Raw genomic sequence first — 24114 nt, forward strand, 5'->3', positions numbered from 1 at the left:
CATATAGTCATAGTTATGATTTTCACTTTTGTTAGAGTTGTGTATTGTCACATGCTTGTGTCCAACGTTCATTGACATAATATAAAGTATAAACCATATTTATCTTTAAAAAGTATAAACCATAATTGACACAAGTGTAATAGACAAAAGGCACACCGGTTGAATTGGCAATGACACCCCAAAAGAAAGTGCACACTGCATAAATCTCTACATGTACCTAGTAAGGTAAATATAATTTTTTAAACGAAAAAGTGCCCAATGCATAAAGAACTGGTTCTACTCCGGAGGAAAGATCCATGTTATGGTATTGAAGTCAAGAAATTTCTTTCCCCGAAAGTGACCAATGTATCTCGCCTTGGCGGATTTCATGCTGAAGACTTCATCAAAATCGATAAAATAAATAGCATTTGGTTCCACCTCCCCGCGACCTAAAACAGACTTACTGAAGAGTTTGCTGATGAAAAGCGTCTGGCCACCTAGCCCGCCGCCAGAGATCGGAACCCATTCAAGGACATTGAAATCGACCACAAAAACCTCCACCTTATAAGTCAATCTCGGGCTATCGGCTTCTCGTATCACCATGAGAAGCTTCCCGCACGACTCGACCAAGTACCGAAAGATGATATGGTCGGATTCAAATTGGATGTTGGTGCCTATCATGCCATCCCTAGCTTTTAACATCGATTTGACATGATTACGACGTTTGGCGTTGTCCTCTTCGCTAAGAAGAAGCTCATCCTTATCATTCTTAGCCTCACCGTTGTTTTGCTCGTCACCCGCATAGCCTTTGTTGTTTCCGTCTTCGTCCTCGTCATCTCCTGCCACATGAGCAGCAGCATCAATGTTGGTCCAGATGAGCTGCTCAATAGTGGTAGCCATGGGTATGTCGTGCACATCGTCAAAGGTGATGGGGAGGGAGATAAGTTCCTGGTCCTTGGTGATTCCCCAGAGTTTGTTTTCAAGAAAGGCAATGTCGATGATGGTCCCAAAGTCAAAGGGAGCTGCTTGCAGCTGTGGTAACAACGCGCCCTTCCCTCGCTGGATTGAAAATATAGGGAGATCCCAGTTGTTGGTCATAACCACGATGAGGTCATCGGGGGTCGATCGCATGAGCACCTTGCGGATCCTAAACAACTCGGAGACATCACCGACGACGGCGTCCAGCTCCGGGAGCGGCACGGTTGCCCTTGAGAAAGGGTTGTGCAAGAAGTAGGCATGCCTTTCCTCGTCGTCCGTCCAGTCGAAGGCGAGCCAGCTGTCGGTGGAGCCAACGCAGTGCAGTTTCTTGGGGAAGGAGGTGGCTGCTTCCGACCCGCGGTCGGATGACTCCGAAGCGAGGTCATCGAGGAAGAAGCCGCCGGGAAGCACGGTCCACGGCTGTTGCCGCCGTGGTGGGAAGATCGAGCGCCACATATGGCGCCATGGTGGCTGGCGTTGGGAGGTCGGGGGTGACGATCTTGAGAAACGGCGGCCCGCGCTGACCGAAGGTAGCGGTCTTCCAGGAGATGAAACGAAGTGCCACGAACGACACACTGCGTCGACCCAAGTTAGCTGCCGTGGGTAGGGGGCCGAGCGCCAGGAACGGCACACGGAGCTGAAGTGGGCGCGATCGGCCGGGTCCGGGAGGCCGGCGATGATGAGGCCTAGGAGGTCCAGTGGGAGTTAGGACCACGGCGGCGACGGCGTGGGGACGCAGCGCCACGAACGGCACGTCGCGCCGAGGCCACAGCGACGACCGGACCGAGGAACCTTTCGGGCCACGGGGACGGCGATGCCATCTATCTACGCTGCTTGATTAGGATCGTACCACAGTAATATGCAAGTTGATTGGGCACGGCAAATAAAATACTAGGATAGAGGAGTTGGGGAGCTTGGCTGTCCCGAGCTGGCACGGTTGCCTCGCGAACGAACACATCGGAATCTCCGATCCGTCGTTCGCCCGGCCGTCTCTTTCACGCATCCAGGACGAGACAGAAGAGATTGTTCCTCAACTCCGCCGGCGAGTCCGGTCCGAAGTTGCGGAGCAAGAGCGAGCGTCGTAGACGAAGTAGTTGAAGTAGTCGAACACGCAAAAGTAGATGAACACAGGGAAGTATGAAGGAGACTATCTTTATTAATCAATGATCAACTATTACAATTATTGCTCCTCGTCTCTTTATATAGGGGCAAATGGTCAAGGGATAAACACCCACTTAACGTAAAGTGTGAAACCGAGGGGGGGCTAAACCGTGCATCACAAGTAGCCGCCGCCACCATCGTGGTGGACCCGGTTTCTCAACATTCCTCCTTGGGTAATTATTAGTATATCTATGCCTCAAAACTCCAAAAAACCCAGTGGGAAAAAATATGGAGAAAGAGCACACAGTATACGTTATTGTATTGCACGAATTGCCTCGTCAAAAACCTAGTGTGAGAAACATCAGGAAAACTCACTCAAGGGAAAAGGAGTACAATGCACTCAACCATCAAGTTGAGTACTCGATCATCAGGATCGAGATTTTAACGACGAGTTTGTGAAGTTTCTCCCCCTGAACCTTGCATCTCTCTAAGTCTCATCATTTCTCCCCCTGAACCTTGCATCTCTCTAAGTCTCATCATACCGATTCCACGCACACACCTCTCTAAGGTTGATACCGGTAATGATTTAGTGAACATATCAGCGAGATTGTCACAGGACTTAGTATGCAAAACTCTCACCTCGTTCAACCGCTGCAGCTCATGTGCATAGAAGAACTTGGGACTAATATGCTTTGTGAGGTTACTCTTCACATAACCCATCTGGACTTGTGCAACACAAGCAGCATTATCTTCATAGATAATGGTAGGGGTTTGTATGTTGTTCAGCCTACATGTCTGCTGAATGTGGCCGATCATCCGCCGAAGCGATACACACTCCTTTGACGCTTCAAATAGTGCCATGATTTCCGAGTGGTTCGTGGAAGTCGACACAAGAGTTTGCTTGGACGATTTCCAGGAAAACGCAGTTCCACCATAAAGGAAAACATATCAAGTCTGCGATTTGCAATCATGCGGGTCCGATAGGTACCCAGCATCGGCATAGCCTATAATAGATAGGTCTTGATTTCTTTTATAAAACAGACCAAGATCTTTGGTCCCTTGCAGGTAACGAAAGACGTCCTTGACACCTTTCCAATGTCTTTTGGTAGGTTCAGAACTGTACCGTGCAAGCAAACTGACGGCGAACGCAATGTCTGGCCATGTACAATTTGCGAGGTACATGAGTGCTCCAACTGCACTCAGGTAAGGAACCTCTGGTCCCAGAGTTTCCTCCCCCTCTTCCTTTGGCCTGAACGGGTCCCTGTCTGGCTGTAAAGATCTTCTGACCATCGGGGTCTTAGAAGGATATGCCTTATCAAATCCAAATCTCTCCAACACCTTCTGGGTGTAGGCCGACTGGTGCACTAGAATCCCATCAGAGGAATGTTCAAGTTGTAGACCTAGACAGAACTTGGTTTTACCCAAATCCTTCATCTCGAATTTCGACATCAGGTAGGAACTCGCTTCCTCAATATCCTCAAGCGTACCAATTATGTTTAAATCGTCCACGTACACCGAGATTATACAGAATCCATCTTGGGATCGCGTATAAAAACACACGGGCAATCTTTATTGCTCGTGTAGCCCTTCTCATGAAGGAAATCGCTTAGGCGATTATACCACATTCTACCAGACTGTCTGAGTCTGTACAGTGCCTTTTGAAGCTGAACACTGTATAGACTCATGTTTGCTCTATCATGGTTTGGAACAGGGATACCTTCAGGAACCTTCATGTATATGTTTGAATCCAAGTTACCATACAGGTAAGCAGTGAAAACATCCATTAGTTTCATTTTCAAGCCCATGTTTACTGCCATCGAGATCAAGTATCTAAATGTAACTCCATCCATGACCAGGGAATAAGTCTCCTCAAAATCGACACCTGGTCGTTGAGTGAACCCTTGAGCGACGAGCCTTGCTTTGTACCGTACTACCTTATTATTTTCATCTCTTTTTCGAACAAAAACCCACCTACGGACAACAGGGCGAATGTGGGGAGGAGTTCGACAAACTGGTCCGAACACCTTCCTTTTCTTGAGAGATAATAATTCGGCAGTAATTGCCTGCTGCCAATCTTTCCAATCCGACCTTTTATTGCAATCAGCGAGCGTGTTAGGCTCAGGGTCAAAGATCTATGATTGAGGCAATTTTCATAGCAAAGTTAATGTCGACAATCACCGTTGCTCGGTTCAGGGACTCCCCCGTATAAATATAATTTATGGCCATTTCGTCATGGAGCGCATCCGGCGCAAATACTTGCTCTACCAAATTTCCCATTATGAGAGCAAGGTCCTTTAGATTTCCCGCGCCGATGTGTGCGCACACATCTCCGCTGGGTGTTTCCCCTATGGGAAAGTTTAAGTCCGGAATTTCACTGAATTTTCCGTACTTGTGCCAGGTCTTGACTGGCTCCCCGTTTCACTTTGGGGTACTTTGGCGACAGGCTGTAATAAATCTCTCTTATCCTTTTTCGTCGGGCGTCCCTGAGTACTTGGGATTTGAGAAGCCGAATCTCTCGTCCTTTTAGGCCTTTGGACGGGAGCGGGTATACCATCATTTTTATTCGGTATTTCAACCCTTTCCTGTGCATTGCGCGCGTGCACATGCGATTTTGTCACAGTCTTTAAGTCACTAAAGTGGTCAGACAGTTGATTTGCTAATGACTGCAAATCTATTATCTTTTGGACTTCTCTCTCAGTCTCAGCAGTGCGCGGGTCATGAGCGTGGATTCCCGTGGCTTGCCACGTGATTTCTCGACTTTTAGCATCAAGGCGTTGATTCTCTTCCCCTAAAGTCGGGAAAAAAATCCTCGTAAAAAATGCAATCAGCAAAACGAGCCGTGTGACAATCACCTGTCATGGGGTCCATATACCTGATTATGGACACAGTCTCATAACCAACGTATATTCCCGACTTACGGAGCGTGCCCATCGCTGATCGCTGAGGTGGTGGTATTGGTACATATACCTGGCAACCGAACCTACGAAGGTGGGAAATTTTCGGTGCCGACCCTTGCGCAAGCTGAACAGGAGAGTGGATGTTGTAGGCTGACGGTCTAAAGTTGATGAGATTGGCCGCGTGTAACACTGCATGGCCCCAACATGTAGTTGGTAAATTACAACCCTGAAGGAGCGGTCGGGCAATGAATTTAATTCTTTTAATCAATGCCTCGGCAAGTCCATTTTGTGTATGAACATGCGGTACCGAGTGCTCAACTTTGATTCCCATTGCCATGCAATAATCATCGAATGCCTTTGAAGTAAATTCTCCGGCGTTGTCCATTCGAATAGACTTTATACGATAATCAGGGAAATTATTCCTCATTTGTATGATCTGAGAGATCAGCTTTGCAAAGGCATGGTTCCGTGTTGACAGCAGGCAAACATTAGACCATTTAGAGGAAGCATCAATTAGCAACATGAAGTACCGAAACGGCCCCTTGAGGGGCTGAACTGGACCACATATGTCCCCTTGGATACGTTCCAAGAACGCGGGGATTTCATCCCTCACCTTGAGGGGCGATGGCCTAATGACTAACTTCCCCGTGGCACATGCGGAGCATACGAAATCATCGGGATTCGGGAAGTTCTTCACGTTAACATTATGACCATGCGAGTTGTTAATTATATTTCTCATCATCCTAAGTCCGGGGTGGCCTAACCTATCGTGCCAGAGGCAGAAGAGTTCGGAGCTTCTAAAAACAGTCTTGAAGGTAGTGTACACGGGCGGTGCTACTATTTTAGTGTAGTATAGCCCTGTGTCGAACGAAGGAAGACTTTCGATAACATGTTTACCATTTGCATCCTGCTTTGTGATAAGTAGGCACTCCTTGCCGTTCTCATAATCGGTCTCAATATGAAAACCATTGGCGCGGATGTCTCTAAAGCTCAAAAGAGTACGAGTTGACTCCGGGTACAACAACGCATCATGAATGATCAAAGTTGTTCCCATAGGAAGTATAATAGTGGCTCGTCCGGAGCCAACTGTGTGCGAACCGTAACCGGCGATTCTCATAATACTTCCCGGAGATTTTTTAATAGACTCAAAGTACTTAGTTTCTCGTAAAATGGTATGTGTAGTTGCGCTATCGGCAAGTCACGTTTCCTCCATTCGGGTGCCACACGCATTCTAAAATATGACATATAATTAATGTAATGAGGAAGACGCTACATTAATAATAAATGCACACATTCCAGAACATAACATACTATCATGTATAGATAATGGAATAAATGAATAAATGTCATCCAATCGCCAAAGTAAAGAATAAGTTTATGCTCACATAGAGCTTACAACCAAATCAAATTTATTCGAATTTATTGTATCAAATCACGGAATCATGATAACCAAAGAGGTATGCTAAGTAGACTCGGTGAAGAAGCCATTGACTTCAGCCGCAATCTCCATACTAGTGAGCTGATCCTCCTTAGAAATCATCTTGAAGGCAGCATCAACATCTAGTTGCGGCACCGCCGAGGCGACCATGTGGTCAACCTCCATGGCAACGTTGGCGTCACTAGAGACCGCCAAAGCCGCCGCGATGGGCACCATGGGGGTCGCCACTATGGGCACAACAGGGGGCGTAGTGTCACGCCCAATATGCGATACTATCCTAAAGAGACACGAAGGTCCCACCAAGGTTAGAACCGCATATTGACACGCTTTTGCAAGGTGGATATCATTACATCAACATTACAAAAATAGATGGGGATACATACGAAAGGCACAAGCGCCCCAAGAATACATCAATCATCATACATGAGAACAACATCCGACTACAAATGAAACATAAACAGAAACTCAAACAATATCCACCTTGCTAGCCCAGGCTGCCGACCCGGAACCTAACCCAAGATCGACGAAGAGGAAGAAGAACTCCAACACGAGTAAACATCGCTCTCGCGTCATGATCATCGCATAACCTGTACCTGCAACTGGTGTTGTAGTAATCTGTGAGCCACGAGGACTCAGCAATCCCATTACCATAGGTATCAAGACTAGCAAAGCTTAAAGGGTAAGGAAGGGGTAAAGTGGTGAGGTTGCAGCAACGACTAAGCATGTATGGTGGCTAACTTATGAATACAAGAGCGAGAAGAGGAGCTGAACAAGCGGACATCAACTAGTAATGATCAAGAAGTGATCATGAACTCCTACTTACGTCAAACATAACCCAAAAACCGTGTTCTCCTCTCGAACAACCCCGAAAAGAGACAATCACGGTTACGCACACGGTTGGTGTATTTTAGAAGAGTTTTCTTCAAGTTTACAACAACCGGATATTAACAAATTCCCATCTGCCACATAACCGCGGGCACGGCTTTCGAAAGTTCAAACCCTGCAGGGGTGTCCCAACTTAGCCCATTATAAGCTCTCACGATCAACGAAGGATATTCCTTCTCCCGGGAAGACCCGATCAGTCTCGGAATCCCGTTTACAAGACATTTCGACAATGGTAAAATAAGACCAGCAAGACCGCCTGAATGTGCCGACAAATCCCGATAGGAGCTGCACATATCTCGTTCTCAGGGCACACCGGATGAGCAAGACGATGGGTTGGCATAGACCCTGGTTGCCCAGGGGGTGCCGGACATCGCTCGATTTGGACTAGCACTCAGAGGAGCACTGGCCCGGGGGGTAAAATAAAGATGACCCTCGGGAACGCGACTCCCTAGGGAAAATGGCTTAGGTGAGGCAAATGTAAAACCAAGGTTGGGCCTTGCTGGAGGAGTTTTATTCAAAGCGAACTGTCAAGGGGGTCCCATAAATCACCCAACCGCGTTAGGGACGCAAAATCCGGGAATATAATACCGATATGACGGAAACTAGGGCGGCAAGAGTGGAACAAAACACCAGGCATAAGGCCGAGCCTTCCACCCTTTGCCCAAGTATATAGATGCATTAATAATATAAGAGATATTGTGATATCCCAACATAAAACATAATCCAACATGGAGCAATCTTCATCTTCACCAGCAACTAGCAACGCTATAAGAGGGGCTGAGCAAAAGCAGTAACATAGCCAAACAACGGTTTGCTACGAAGGGTGGCAAAGGTCAGAGGTTCATGCCAATTTGGGAGGCTTGAAATAAGCAAGTGGTAGGTAACGCGGCATAGCGATAGAACGAAGCAACTAGCATAGAAATGATAGTAGTGAGATCCAAGGTGACGGTCATCGTGCCTGAAATCCCGCTAGGAAAAAGAACGAGTCCATGAAAAAGATGAAGCCACAAAGACGAACCAAGCGTAGTCGAACGAATCCTCACAATCGCAACGTACCGGAACTATCAAGAAGAAGCAATACCGGAAAGAAAGCAAACAACATAGTAAACAAACAAGCATAACATGACATGGTGCACAACCAAGTATGATGCATGTCAAGATTAAATGTTGTTAACATGGCAAGAGGTGAAGCATATGCAAACTACCTATTTAGGCAAGTTTAAATGAGGCCGGAAACACAAACAACAATTTCGGAAAATCCTCATAAGCATATTTCGAATTTGGTACTGTTCTGCCCTATACACAATTTTAATGTTGTTAAACAGCAAAATAAAGTGCAGCAAGTTAATCTATGCATTTTTCTACCCCATTTACAAATAAAGTTTAATTAAAATGGAGATACGGTTATTTAGTTCTGAATTAAACCATTTTAACATGACGTATGTGCAGAAATAATGCAAACAGCAAGTTTAAATATTTTAACATGGATGAAAGTTGGATATTGTGAAACTAGATAAAATTCTAAGCATTTTACATGTATTGTTTGATTAATTTGGATGCATGCATATTTAGTTATTAACAATTCAAAATGATGGCAACTCTGTGAATAAGAATGCACCGGAAAATGCTAAAATACACAGACTGGAAAAAAATGCACGGGCCGGATTGCAGCAACCTGCAGCGGCCCAGGAGGACTTGGCCCGAGTGAGCGCTGAGTGTGCAAAATAACATGAACAGAGCAAAAATGGACATTTACATATAAAGTTTAATTAAAACGGAGATACGGTTATTTAGTTATGAATTAAACCATTTTAACATGACGTATGTGCAGAAATAATGCAAACAGCAAGTTTAAATATTTTAACATGGATGAAAGTTGGATATTGTGAAACTAGATAAAATTCTAAGCATTTTACATGTATTGTTTGATTAATTTGGATGCATGCATATTTAGTTATTAACAATTCAAAATGATGGCAATTCTGTGAATAAGAATGCACTGGAAAATGCTAAAATACACAGACTGGAAAAAAATGCACGGGCCGGATTGCAGCAACGTGCAGCATCCCAGGAGGACTTGGCCCGAGTGAGCGCTGAGTGTGCAAAATAACATGAACAGATCAAAAATGGACGTTTACATATAAAGTTTAATTAAAACGGAGATACGGTTATTTAGTTATGAATTAAACCATTTTAACATGACGTATGTGCAGAAATAATGCAAACAGCAAGTTTAAATATTTTAACATGGATGAAAGTTGGATATTGTGAAACTAGATAAAATTCTAAGCATTTTACATGTATTGTTTGATTAATTTGGATGCATGCATATTTAGTTTTTAACAATTCAAAATGATGGCAATTCTGTGAATAAGAATGCACTGGAAAATGCTAAAATACACAGACTGGAAAAAAATGCACGGGCCGGATTGCAGCAACCTGCAGCATCCCAGGAGGACTTGGCCCGAGTGAGCGCTGAGTGTGCAAAATAACATGAACAGAGCAAAAATGGACATTTACATATAAAGTTTAATTAAAACGGAGATACGGTTATTTAGTTATGAATTAAACCATTTTAACATGACGTATGTGCAGAAATAATGCAAACAGCAAGTTTAAATATTTTAACATGGATGAAAGTTGGATATTGTGAAACTAGATAAAATTCTAAGCATTTTACATGTATTGTTTGATTAATTTGGATGCATGCATATTTAGTTTTTAACAATTCAAAATGATGGCAATTCTGTGAATAAGAATGCACTGGAAAATGCTAAAATACACAGACTGGAAAAAAAAATGCACGGGCCGGATTGCAGCAACCTGCAGCGGCCCAGGAGGACTTGGCCCGAGTGCGCGCTGAGTGTGCAAAATAACAGGAACAGAGCAAAAATGGACATTTACATATAAAGTTTAATTAAAACGGAGATACGGTTATTTAGTTATGAATTAAACCATTTTAACATGACGTATGTGCAGAAATAATGCAAACAACAAGTTTAAATATTTTAACATGGATGAAAGTTGGATATTGTGAAACTAGATAAAATTCTAAGCATTTTACATGTATTGTTTGATTAATTTGGATGCATGCATATTTAGTTATTAACAATTCAAAATGATGGCAATTCTGTGAATAAAAATGCACTGGAAAATGCTAAAATACACAGACTGGAACAAAAAATGCACGGGCCGGATTGCAGCAACCTGCAGCGGCCCATGAGTACTTGGCCCGAGTGAGCGCTGAGTGTGCAAAATAACAGGAACGGAGCAAAAATGGGGTCGGCTGGGACTCAAACCCCAAACCCCTCGGGTGGACAGTGGCAACGCTAGCCACTAGGCTAGCTATGTGTTCGTGGTGTAAAGGGGGACCGGCTTAAGGTAACGCATATGCGCATCGCGACCAGGACCAAAACTGAAGCGTGCGCATGGACGGGGACTCGTCGGCGACGGGAGCCAACAGCAACAGCTGCTGTGGTCACAGAGGACCGGCGGGGTGCGGAAACGTGCCAGGGTGCGTGTGTGCGTGGATGCAGCAGGAACTCGAGAACGAGCTCGAGCACGGGCATATCTCGACCGCACGGCGAGGCTGCAGCCACATCGGCGATGTGCGCGAGCGCGGGGCAAGGCATGAGTCGGGCGGCTGTGTGAGTGTGCTCGCGTCCACAGGAGCGAGGCGAGCTGAATGGTCGTGGTGTTGTGATAGCTGCAGAGGCGTGGGTGTGGGATGACGCATGCGCGTGCGAGCGTCTGCGAGCAGGTTCAGGGTCAGGGAACCCAAGCACAAGCCTGGGGCTTGCTTTAATGGAGGCCTTGGCGACAGGAGCGGTGGGTGTGTGTGTGGACAGAAGCAGCATCTGGCAAGGTGTGCTAGTGTGCTGCGAGCGCGTGGGAACAAGGGCGGAGACACCATGGATGAAGAAGCTACAGCGATCATGGTGCAGGTGTGTGGGTACGTGCAGAGGCGTGGTGCTCGGGTGCGTCAGCGCGTGAGGTTGTGCTTGCGTGCTCGCACGGACGAGCGTGCATGTGTGTGCGTAGGAGCGGGCGGAACAGAGACGACGCTCGTGGCCATTCCGCAGCAGAGCACGGTGGCTGGGGGTTTGGCATGGATGGATCGGCCCCTAGAGGACGAATATGAGGCGGAAAAAGGGCTTGGGCGACACGGCTGCTCACCTAGTGCCCACAGGGCATGAAGTTGTGGCCGTGGAGACGAAGGAGACGGCGCGATGACGTGTGGAACTTGCCGGTCTTCGGGTCCGAGAAGAAGAGGAAGAAGATGGGTCGGGGTAGTCGATCCAGAGGCCGTAGAGGTGCGTGCGTGGACGTAGTTGATGAAGTGGGTCTTCGGGGATCTCTCCACGATGGTCGGAGGGTCGGAGGCGCGGCGAGGAAGCTACCCCGAGCTCGAGCTCTTGCTCGCTCGGGTCATGGCGGCCGCAGCGAAGGCGTGGGCGTGGAGACTTACCTAGGCGGCGTTGAGGGAAGGAGAGGGTCTGAATGGATAGAGGAGAGGCCGGGGTAGGGTTTGGACATGATTTATAGGGGCTAGGTGCATCGGACGGCCGTCAAATCATCGGGCGTGCCGACGTGGCTCCTCTGGATGGCCTGCCGTACAGGAGGACGAAGCTCCTATCGCTTGCGGGCTAGCTGGGCTGCCGGAGGCTGGCTGGGCCGGTCCAGGAGGGAAGAGGCTCAGGTGGCTGCGAGCAAGTTTGGCCTTTTCCTTTTCATACATTCTGTCCATTAAATAAACAACCAACAAAAGGGAAAGGCCAGGGATATTGGGTAAGAAATAGAAAGAAGTAAGGATACATATGGACTCTTGGAATTATGCACCATTTTATAAAATTTGTTTGGGCATTTTTAGAGGTAGAAAAATAATGCAAGTTTGAATAAAATTCAAACTTGAGCCATTTTTGAACCCAACCAAAACAACTCCAAAGGATCTGAAATTTGGCAGAGAGTGTGTAGGCATGGTCTATGATTTAAAGAAAATAAGTGAACATTTAGTGGAATAGGAAAATGCCACTTGCAATAAATGTGTGAGAATTGAAAGGAAGAAGCTAGTGATGGGGTGTTGCACTTGATGACGGTTTAGATGGAAGGGCAAGATGGAGCAATAAAGAAGACGAGGAGAAGGAGTTCACAAAGATAACAAGCACACAACAAATATGCACATGACAATGATGATCATGATGCAAATGCAACAAAATGACAAAGGCAATATCACAACATGAAGCATAGAACAAAGCAAGTGACACAGCCAAGGCAAACAAACAAGGATGGCACAATGCAATATAATAAAAGATGAACATGATGCAAGAAGCAAAATATGGCAATGACATTCATCATGATCATGGCAACAACACAGGGGAAAAGAAATATGCAAAACAATTATGACAATGCCACACACAATAAACACACGACAACAACTAAAATAAAAGGAAGGCATCTGGAGTATCGGCTTCGGGGCATTACAACTCTCCTCCACTAAGAAGAGATCTCGTCCCGAGATCTTAGGAACGAGACGGAAGGGAAAAGGAATGAGGTGAAACGAGAGCTGAAGAGAGATAATGAACAAGGTCGAGGGCACTCGGGAAGAAGAGAGGAACAATGAATATGACGAGACCCAAAAGCTCAAGGAACAAGATAGATTCTGAAACCACTCCGGTTAGAACAAGACAGACAAGGAATAAGAACGAAATAATTGTGATAGGATCCCAGTTGAACATAGAATGGAATAGAACTTGAACTTAACAAGATGGCATGACAGTTGACGAGAGGAACAACACAATGCCTCCGGAAGAATTGAAATAGTGGAATGAAAAGTACAAATAAGAAAAATGACAACTTCTTCGACGAATGAATTTTAAAAGCATCCTTGCGAAGAAAAGATTGAACGAAGTTGTTGAGAAAATTAACAACAAAGAATTTCTTGTTGTGGACTTATGGATAACCGCTCAAAATTTTGAGGTGATAACCGACCACAAACGGAAAAGATTGAATAGCTAAGAGAACGAAGAAATGCAAAACTCCACTTCAAAAGAATGCGGAGAAATAATTGCACTTCGAGATGCAAGAAGAAAAGATACTTGAGCTCCTTGAACAAGAATCTTGATGAACACTTGAAGAATGGATTAAATCATGCCGAGCCACCGTGAAGAACTCTGGTAACAAATGGATGATGAGATAGAATTGAAGGATGAAAGGGATAAGATTAAAGCCTTGCGATGATTTAGATGGAGCTTCGCGTCGAGACAAGCGATAAGCTTGGAACTCCGGAAGGGAAAAGATGAACAACTTAGAACCCAGAGATTATTCATCATGAACAATCTCCGAAGAAAAGAATTAATCAACTTGACCACGATGAAATGAGAATAAGAATTATGTTATGCTTATCCTCCATCAAGTATATTGATGAGAAGCAATGGATTTGCATACAACTTATTTGCATTGGAAAAGATTAAGGGGGGAATATAGCGTGAAATTTGGGAAGGTCTTCATGAACCACCGGTAGGATTGGAAAGAACGAATGAATATATGTGATAAGAACGGAAAAAGGAATCTTGAACGAACCACCGTAAGAATTCAAAATTGAATGAGGAAAGAGAATGAATCACCAGGAAGAATTAGAAAAGCGCAAAGATACTTGAGGGAAATAAGAGACAAGAGAACGAAGGGATCGCGAACTGATTGAAGAATACTTGAACGAAGCACCGGAAGAATATTGAGACGAACAAAGGGGCACTGACATAGAATAATTGGAGAACGAATTTGAAAAACTTAGAACAAAAGGATATTCCGAAAATATGGCCTCCGGATAATCGAGACGGAAAACAACTCCTGAAAAACTCCGGATGGATGAAAAGAATAGCACGACTAGAAACAATTAGATAGGATAACATCGAGCTAGCACCGTGAATCTCCGGGAGAACGGACAAGATTTAAGAGAAATTCTTATTCGGTCTTCAAATGACGGCGAGAAACAACATCAAAATTGTTGAGATACTCCGGGAGAATGAAAAGAGGAAAGATTTACCTGAACATGAAAAAATTTGGGAGCGATCTTGGAAAGGCATCTGACTGATGAAATTCATACTTACGTCAAACTTCAAAAGAACTTGAGAATACCTCCGGGAAAATTAGAAGAGTCAGGTAAGATCCTGGGAAAAGACCTGTGGGTTATGGGCCCACTAAAAGAAGCACCGTTGAGAAGGATTGGTTGAGAGAGAAATGATGCCTCGGAACGATTGAAAGATTTGAATGAGGTGACACCCTCGAAATAATTGAATGCAAACACGAATCTTCTGAGATGTCTTCATCACTCCGGAAGGATAGAATGGCGAGAGGCGAACGAGCAAGGGGAACACTTGAGTCGAGGAAAAGAATATGATCGAACCGAGAAAATTGAGTTGAAATCCACCGAAAAGAAAGCAAGACGAACATTGATGAACTAGACAAGAATTCACCGGTTGATACAATTGAGGAAAGACTGAAGAGGCTGCACACGAATGAAATTGATGCTCAAATAGAGGCTCAGACTCCGGGAACAAAAAGGGTGGGAGGGAGGGAAAACACATGCAACTTGAATGAGGAATCTATGAATAACTTGAAGAGAAAAGCACCGGTTGAAATGATTTAGGGAAGAATGCAAAGACTTCGCACGAGTAGGATGGATACTCGATTTCGGACTCCGGTTCCAAGAAGAAGAATGGGTGGGCGGGTGGGAAAATAAAGACAACTTCGGATGGGGAAAACAACATCGATTGAAAAGAGCTGAGGATTGATCTCCCAAAAGACAAAGAGGGTCGAATCAACTTGACGAGAAATGCACCGGACAAAAGAGGAAGGATAACGAATGAAAACTAACCGCGTGATCCTAAAGAAAAATTTGAAGGGGAAGAGGAGTAGTTCAAAACACCTACATCAAGATTTCCCACCAGAGCAACGAAGGGGCTGAGGAGTAAAAAGAATTCCTACTCTCCAATATAACTAGACTCCAAAAAAGTTTTTTTTCTAGACTCGACAACGGCCAAACTATACGATCAATCAAGGGGGGCTCCTAAGGTCGGTCGAGGCTCTGATACCAACTTGTCACGCCCAATATGCGATACTATCCTAAAGAGACTCGAAGGTCCCACCAAGGATAGAACCGCATATTGACACCCTTTTGCAAGGTGGATATCATTACATCAACATTACATAAATAGATGGGGATACATACGAAAGGCACAAGCGCCCCAAGAATACATCAATCATCGTCCATGAGAACAACAGCCGACTACGGATGAAACATAAATAGAAACTCAAACAATATCCACCCTGCTAGCCCAGGCTGCCGACTCGGAACCTAACCCAAGATCGACGAAGAGGAAGAAGAACTCCAACACGAGTAAACATCGCTCTCGCGTCATGATCATCGCATAACCTGTACCTGCAACTGGTGTTGTAGTAATCTGTGAGCCACGAGGACTCAGCAATCCCATTACCATGGGTATCAAGACTAGCAAAGCTTAAAGGGTAAGGAAGGGGTAAAGTGGTGAGGTTGCAGCAGCGACTAAGCATGTATGGTGGCTAACTTACGAATACAAGAGCGAGAAGAGGAGCTGAACAAGCGGACGTCAACTAGTAATGATCAAGAAGTGATCCTGAACTCCTACTTACGTCAAACATAACCCAAAAACCGTGTTCTCCTCTCGAACAACCCCGAAAAGAGACAATCATGGTTACGCACACGATTGGTGTATTTTAGAAGAGTTTTCTTCAAGTTTACTATAACCGGATATTAACAAATTCCCATCTGCCATATAACCGCGGGCACGGCTTTCGAAAGTTCAAACCCTGCAGGGGTGTCCCAACTTAGCCCATTATAAGCTCTCATGATCAACGAAGGATATTCCTTCTCCCAGGAAGACCCGATCAGTCTCGGAATCCCGTTTACAAGACATTTCGACAATGGTAAAACAAGACCAGCAAGACCGTCCAAATGTGCCGACAAATCCCGATAGGAGCTGCACATATCTCATTCTCAGGGCACACCGGATGAGCAAGACGACGGGTTGGCATAGACCCTCGTTTCCCAGGGGGCGCCGGACATCGCTCGGTTTGGACCAACACTCAGAGGAGCACTGGCCCGGGGGGTAAAATAAAGATGACCCTCGGGAGCGCGACTCCCTAGGGAAAAAGGCTTAGGTGAGGCGAATGTAAAACCAAGGTTGGTACTTGCTGGAGGAGTTTTAGTCAAAGCGAACTATCAAGGGGGTCCCATAAATCACCCAACCGCGTTAGGGACACAAAATCCGGGAACATAATACCGATATGACGGAAACTAGGGCGGCAAGAGTGGAACAAAACACCAGGCATAAGGCCGAGCCTTCCACCCTTTGCCAAGTATATAGATGCATTAATAATATAAGAGATGTTGTGATATCCCAACATAAAACATAATCCAACATGGAGCAATCTTCATCTTCACCAGCAACTAGCAACGCTATAAGAGGGGCTGAGCAAAAGCAGTAACATAGCCAAACAACGGTTTGCTACGAAGGGTGGCAAAGGTCAGAGGTTCATGCCAATTTGGGAGGCTTGAAATAAGCAAGTGGTAGGTAACGCGGCATAGCGATAGAATGAAGCAACTAGCATAGCAATGATAGTAGTGAGATCCAAGGTGACGGTCATCGTGCCTGAAATCCCGCTAGGAAGAAGAATGAGTCCATGAAGAATATGAAGCCACGAAGACGAACCAAGCATAGTCGAACGAATCCTCACAATCGCAACGTTACCGGGACTATCAAGAAGAAGCAATACCGGAAAGAAGCAAACAACATAGTAAACAAACAAGCATCACATGACATGGTGCATAACCAAGTATGATGCATGTCAAGATTAAATGTTGTTAACATGGCAAGAAGTGAAGCATATGCAAACTACCTATTTAGGCAAGTTTAAATGAGGCCGGAAACACAAACAACAATTTCGGAAAATCCTCATAAGCATATTTTGAATTTGGTACTATTCTGCCCTATACACAATTTTAATGTTGTTAAACAGCAAAATAAAGTGCAGCAAGTTAATCTATGCATTTTTTCTACCCCATTTACATATAAAGTTTAATTAAAACGAAGATACAGTTATTTAGTTATGAATTAAACCATTTTAACATGACGTATGTGCAGAAATAATGCAAACAACAAGTTTAAATATTTTAACATGGATGAAAGTTGGATATTGTGAAACTAGATAAAATTCTAAGCATTTTACATGTATTGTTTGATTAATTTGGATGCATGCATATTTAGTTTTTAACAATTCAAAATGATGGCAATTCTGTGAATAAGAATGCACTGGAAAATGCTAAAATACACAGACTGGAAAAAAATGCACGGGCCGGATTGCAGCAACCTGCAGCATCCCAGGAGGACTTGGCCCGAGTGAGCGCTGAGTGTGCAAAATAACATGAACAGAGCAAAAATGGACATTTACATATAAAGTTTAATTAAAACGGAGATACGGTTATTTAGTTATGAATTAAACCATTTTAACATGACGTATGTGCAGAAATAATGCAAACAACAAGTTTAAATATTTTAACATGGATGAAAGTTGGATATTGTGAAACTAGATAAAATTGTAAGCATTTTACATGTATTGTTTGATTAATTTGGATGCATGCATATTTAGTTTTTAACAATTCAAAATGATGGCAATTCTGTGAATAAGAATGCACTGGAAAATGATAAATACATAGACTGGAAAAAAATGCACGGGCCGGATTGCAGCAACCTGCAGCGGCCCAGGAGGACTTGGCCCGAGTGAGCGCTGAGTGTGCAAAATAATAGGAACAGAGCAAAAATGGACATTTACATATAAAGTTTAATTAAAACGGAGATACGGTTATTTAGTTATGAATTAAACCATTTTAACATGACGTATGTGCAGAAATAATGCAAACAGCAAGTTTAAATATTTTAACATGGATGAAAGTTGGATATTGTGAAACTAGATAAAATTCTAAGCATTTTACATGTATTGTTTGATTAATTTGGATGCATGCATATTTAGTTATTAACAATTCAAAATGATGGCAACTCTGTGAATAAGAATGCACTGGAAAATGCTAAAATACACAGACTGGAAAAAAATGCACGGGCCGGATTGCAGCAACCTGCAGCGGCCCAGGAGGACTTGGCCCGAGTGAGCGCTGAGTGTGCAAAATAACAGGAACAGATCAAAAATGGACATTTACATATAAAGTTTAATTAAAACGGAGATACGGTTATTTAGTTATGAATTAAACCATTTTAACATGACGTATGTGCAGAAATAATGCAAACAGCAAGTTTAAATATTTTAACATGGATGAAAGTTGGATATTGTGAAACTAGATAAAATTCTAAGCATTTTACATGTATTGTTTGATTAATTTGGATGCATGCATATTTAGTTTTTAACAATTCAAAATGATGGCAATTCTGTGAATAAGAACGCACTGGAAAATGATAAATACACAGACTGGAAAAAAATGCACGGGCCGGATTGCAGCAACCTGCAGCGGCCCAGGAGGACTTGGCCCGAGTGAGCGCTGAGTGTGCAAAATAATAGGAACAGAGCAAAAATGGACATTTACATATAAAGTTTAATTAAAACGGAGATACGGTTATTTAGTTATGAATTAAACCATTTTAACATGACGTATGTGCAGAAATAATGCAAACAGCAAGTTTAAATATTTTAACATGGATGAAAGTTGGATATTGTGAAACTAGATAAAATTCTAAGCATTTTACATGTATTGTTTGATTAATTTGGATGCATGCATATTTAGTTATTAACAATTCAAAATGATGGCAATTCTGTGAATAAGAATGCACTGGAAAATGCTAAAATACACAGACTGGAAAAAAATGCACGGGCCAGATTGCAGCAACCTGCAGCGGCCCAGGAGGACTTGGCCCGAGTGAGTGCTAAGTGTGCAAAATAACAGGAACAGATCAAAAATGGACATTTACATATAAAGTTTAATTAAAATAGAGATACGGTTATTTAGTTATGAATTAAACCATTTTCACATGACGTATGTGTAGAAATAATGCAAACAACAAGTTTAAATATTTTAACATGGATGAAAGTTGGATATTGTGAAACTAGATAAAATTCTAAGCATTTTATATGTATTGTTTGATTAATTTGGATGCATGCATATTTAGTTATTAACAATTCAAAATGATGGCAATTCTGTGAATAAGAATGCACTGGAAAATGCTAAAATACACAGACTAGAAAAAAAATGCACGGGCCGGATTGCAGCAATCTGCAGCGGCTCAGGAGGACTTGGCCCGAGTGAGCGCTGAGTGTGGAAAATAACAGGAACAGAGTAAAAATGGGGTCGACCCCTCGGGTGGACAGTGGCTGCGCTAGCCACTAGGCTAGCTATGTGTTCGTGGTGTAAAGGGGGACCGGCTTAAGGTAACGCATATGCGCATCGCGACCAGGACCAAAACTGAGGAGTGCGCACGGACGGGGACTCGTCGGCGACGGGAGCCAACGACAACAGCTGCTGTGGTCACAGAGGACCGGCGGGGTGCGGAAACGTGCCAGGGTGCGTGTGTGCGTGGATGCAGCTGGGACTCGAGAACGAGCTCGAGCACGAGCATATCTCGACCGCGCGACGAGGCTGCAGCCACATCGGTGATGTGCGCGAGTGCGGGGCAAGGCATGAGTCGGGCGGTTGTGTGAGTGTGCTCGCGTCCACAGGAGCGAGGTGAGCTGAATGGTCGTGGCGTTGTGATAGCTGTAGAGGCATGGGTGTGGGATGACGCATGCGCGTGCGAGCGTCTACGAGCAGGTTCAGGGTCAGAGAACCCAAGCACAAGCCTGGGGCTTGCTTCAATGGAGGCCATTGCGACAGGAGCGGTGGGTGTGTGTGTGGACAGATGCAGCGTCTGGCAAGGTGTGCTAGTGTGCTGCGAGCGCGTGGGAACAAGGGCGGAGACACCATGGATGAAGAAGCTACAACGAGCATGGTGCAGGTGTGTGGGTACGTGCAGAGGCGTGGTGCTCGGGTGCGTCAGCGCGTGAGGTTGTGCTTGTGTGCTCGCACGGACGAGCGTGCATGTGTGTGCGTAGGAGCGGGCGGAACAGAGATGACGCTCGTGGCCATTCCGCAGCAGAGCACGGTGGCTGGGGGTTTGGCATGGATGGATCGGCCCCTAGAGGACGAATATGAGGCGGAAAAAGGGCTTGGGCGACGCGGCTGCTCACCTAGTGCCCACAGGGCATGAAGTTGTGGCCGTGGAGACGAAGGAGACGGCGCGATGACGTGCGGAACTTGCCGGTCTTCGGGTCCGGGAAGAAGAGGAAGAAGATGGGTCGGGGTAGTCGATCCAGAGGCCGTAGAGGTGCGTGCGTGAACGTAGTTGAAGAAGTGGGTCTTCGGGGATCTCTCCACGATGGCCGGAGGGTCGGAGGCGCGGCGAGGAAGCTACCCCGAGCTCGAGCTCTTGCTCGCTCGGGTCATGGCGGCCGCAGCGAAGGCGTGGGCGTGGAGACTTACCTAGGCGGCGTTGAGGGAAGGAGAGGGTCTGAATGGATAGAGGAGAGGCCGGGGTAGGGTTTGGACATGATTTATAGGGGCTAGGTGCATCGGACGGCCGTCAAATCATCGGGCGTGCCGACGTGGCTCCTCTGGATGGCCTGCCGTACAGGAGGACGAAGCTCCTGTCGCTTGCGGGCTAGCTGGGCTGCCGGAGGCTGGCTGGGCCGGTCCAGGAGGGAAGAGGCTCAGGTGGCTGCGAGCAAGTTGGGCCTTTTCCTTTTCATACATTCTGTCCATTAAATAAACAACCAACAAAAGGGAAAGGCCAGGGATATTGGGTAAGAAATAGAAAGAAGTAAGGATACATATGGACTCCTGGAATTATGCACCATTTTATAAAATTTGTTTGGGCATTTTTAGAGGTAGAAAAATAATGCAAGTTTGAATAAAATTCAAACTTGAGCCATTTTTGAACCCAACCAAAACAACTCCAAAGGATCTGAAATTTGGCAGAGAGTGTGTAGGCATGGTCTAAGATTTAAAGAAAATAAGTGAACATTTAGTGGAATAGGAAAATGCCACTTGCAATAAATGTGTGAGAATTGAAAGGAAGAAGCTAGTGATGGGGTGTTGCACTTGATGACGGTTTAGATGGAAGGGCAAGATGGAGCAATAAAGAAGACGAGGAGAAGGAGTTCACAAAGATAACAAGCACACAACAAATATGCACATGACAATGATGATCATGATGCAAATGCAACAAAATGACAAAGGTAATATCACAACATGAAGCATAGAACAAAGCAAGTGACACAGCCAAGGCAAACAAACAAGGATGGCACAATGCAATATAATAAAAGATGAACATGATGCAAGAAGCAAAATATGACAATGACATTCATCATGATCATGGCAACAACATAGGGGAAAACAAATATGCAAAACAATTATGACAATGCCACACACAATAAACACACGACAACAACTAAAATAAAAGGAAGGCATCTGGAGTATCGGCTTCGGGGCGTTACACGTAGAGATCATCACGGGTGCCGCCATGGGCACCGGTGGTGCTCCCTCCTGAAACAAGGCGAGGTGCGTCTCACGAGCCTTCCGAGCCTTGTATGCATCAACGACCTCCTGTGGTGCGCGACACTGGCGGGAGAAATGCTCCACCGAGCCACACCGGAAGCAATCCTGAGGCCTCTGCCCCCCTTGCCCGGCTTTTGCTGCTTAGCGGGGGCGGAGGGTTGAGGGCCCTTCTTCTTGCCCTTGCGGCCCCTCTTCCTCTGTTGAGGCTTGCGGACTTTGAGAGCGTTCACCTCCTGGCGAGAACTCCCCCCAAGTGGTTGCGCGACAAAGTTCTTTTTCAGAACCTCGTCCCGCGCCTCTGCCACTTGGAGGACATCAATCAACTCTGACTACCTCATGTAGTTGCCCTGGCGGTAGTTCCATGTGGACAGGACCGCGTCAGGGTGGAAAGTGGATAGGGTTTTCTCAATCTTCTAGGTGTCGGTAATCTCAGTACCTCACAACCGAAGAGTCGTACAAATCCGGTGCAGAGCCGAATTGTACTCCCCAACCATCTTGAAGTCCGCAAACCTCAGACGGATCCACTCTGCCTCTGGACGTGGCTTCACCATGTACTTCATCCGCTCAAACCGCTGCTTAAGAGCGGTCCAAAGGCCAGAAGCACTCCGCTCAGCCATATACTCGTCTTTTAGAGTAGGTGACATGTGATGACGGAGAAAATGCAGAGCCTGCGCATTCTCAGTTTCGAACTTGGGATCAGTGGGTGCCAGCTGGGTCCCATTACCGATCGCCCTCAGGAGGGTTTTGACCTGGAGAAAGATCTCACAGTCCGAGGCCCATGATAGGTAGTTCAGCCCCGTCTGGGCCAACTCAGCAAACTCCTTGTTGACAATTCCGGCCATTTGCGATTTATGCAAAAATCATGAGATTACAGCAGGTAATCTTTTGCACAAATGCGATGTTGATAAACTTATTTAATAAAAATGACGTTCCATTATTTAAAACATGTTATTATATGATTTACTTAGTGATTAAGAGTGCTAAACAATTAATCTACAGTAGTAAAAACATACAATAAAATCATGTTACAAAAGACAACATGTTAAGCGCGTCTAGTACGTGAGAACTAGCCAAAAAATTGAATTCCCGAGACATTTTAAAGCCAAAAATACGCATTTTTCAGCGAAAACACGCAGTTTCAGGGGCTTCTACGCGAAATATTACAGCAGGAATAAAATACGCGTACAAACAGAAAACTGCAGGGGCTAAAATGCAAAAGTTCCGCGCGCGTCTGCTGTCCAGCTCGGGCCGGCTCGGCAGCGGGCCGAAAATGGGCCTTCGGCTCGCCTAGCAGTGACGAGTTCGTCCTCCTGTTTTTTTATGAAGGGAGGACAGACCACATGGGCCACGGCCCAGATGGCCCAGCAGCTAGCAGGCCCGACCGGCTAGCCCCACGCAGCCCAAGGGGACGCTAGGTTTCCCCAGCGCCCGAGTGGGGTGGCGGCGGCTGTGTCCCGCTGCCTCGCGGCTGCAGGTGCCAGGCTGCCAGCGAGGGCAGCGCGCGCGGCGGCTGGAGCCCCGGCGACGGCGGCTGGCCGTGCACGAGCGCGGTCGAGTGGCGAGCGCGGCCATGGCGTGCGACACGGGCGACGTGACTAGCGGGGCCCGCGTGAGGACGGCGGCCGTGCGCAGCATCGGCCAGCGGGAGCAGACGCGGGCAGGAGCAGCAGGCACACGTGCGCGCGGCGGCGTTCCGGGCAGATCAAGCGTGAGCGGGCACGGCGCGGCGCGCGCGACCAGCGGGGTTGCGGCCGGCAGAGGACATGGGCGTGCGCCAGCGGCGGGCGTGCGCGACCAGCGGGGTCGCGGCCGGCGATGCCTACGGCGCGTGGCGACGGCGACCAGCAGGGCACGCGAGAGCGCGGAGGCGCGAGCGTGCAGCGGGCACGGGGACGGCCAGCAGGGCCATGGCGATGCCGTCGATGGCTTGGCACGGCGTCATCTGGACGTCTGCCTTGGGATGCGGTCTTCGTCGTGTTCATCCGGAACTTCGACGGCGCATGGCACAGCCGGTGCGTTGCGGCGGTACCATGACCATCTGGATCATGATATGTACCGACTCCCGTATAGTGTAGTCAACAAGTCTCTCATGATCTAAGAACATCGACATTGGTCGGCGACGTATTCGTATTCGTCAGCCAGTTCTTGGGAGAAAAATCCACACCATAGGTAGATCTATCCGAAAAATAAACTTATGCAAAAACGGA

General features: G+C 46.0%; 1 protein-coding gene and 1 pseudogene across 1 annotated transcript; both read right to left on the reverse strand.

Annotated features, from left to right (window-relative positions):
- Window positions 1–259: 259 nt before the first annotated feature.
- Window positions 260–2211, reverse strand: LOC147966009 (uncharacterized). Its single transcript, XM_087527054.1, has one exon. It carries the CDS (start codon window positions 1411–1413, stop codon window positions 277–279), a length of 1137 nt encoding a protein of 378 aa, XP_087383180.1. The 5' UTR covers window positions 1414–2211; the 3' UTR covers window positions 260–276.
- Window positions 2212–6417: 4206 nt separating this feature from the next.
- LOC147966010 (uncharacterized) lies at window positions 6418–22749 on the reverse strand (annotated as a pseudogene).
- Window positions 22750–24114: the final 1365 nt, after the last annotated feature.

This window comes from Triticum urartu, chromosome 6A, assembly GCF_056163025.1.
Source record: "Triticum urartu cultivar PI428250 chromosome 6A, HENAU_Tu73, whole genome shotgun sequence".
Lineage (NCBI taxonomy): Eukaryota > Viridiplantae > Streptophyta > Magnoliopsida > Poales > Poaceae > Triticum > Triticum urartu.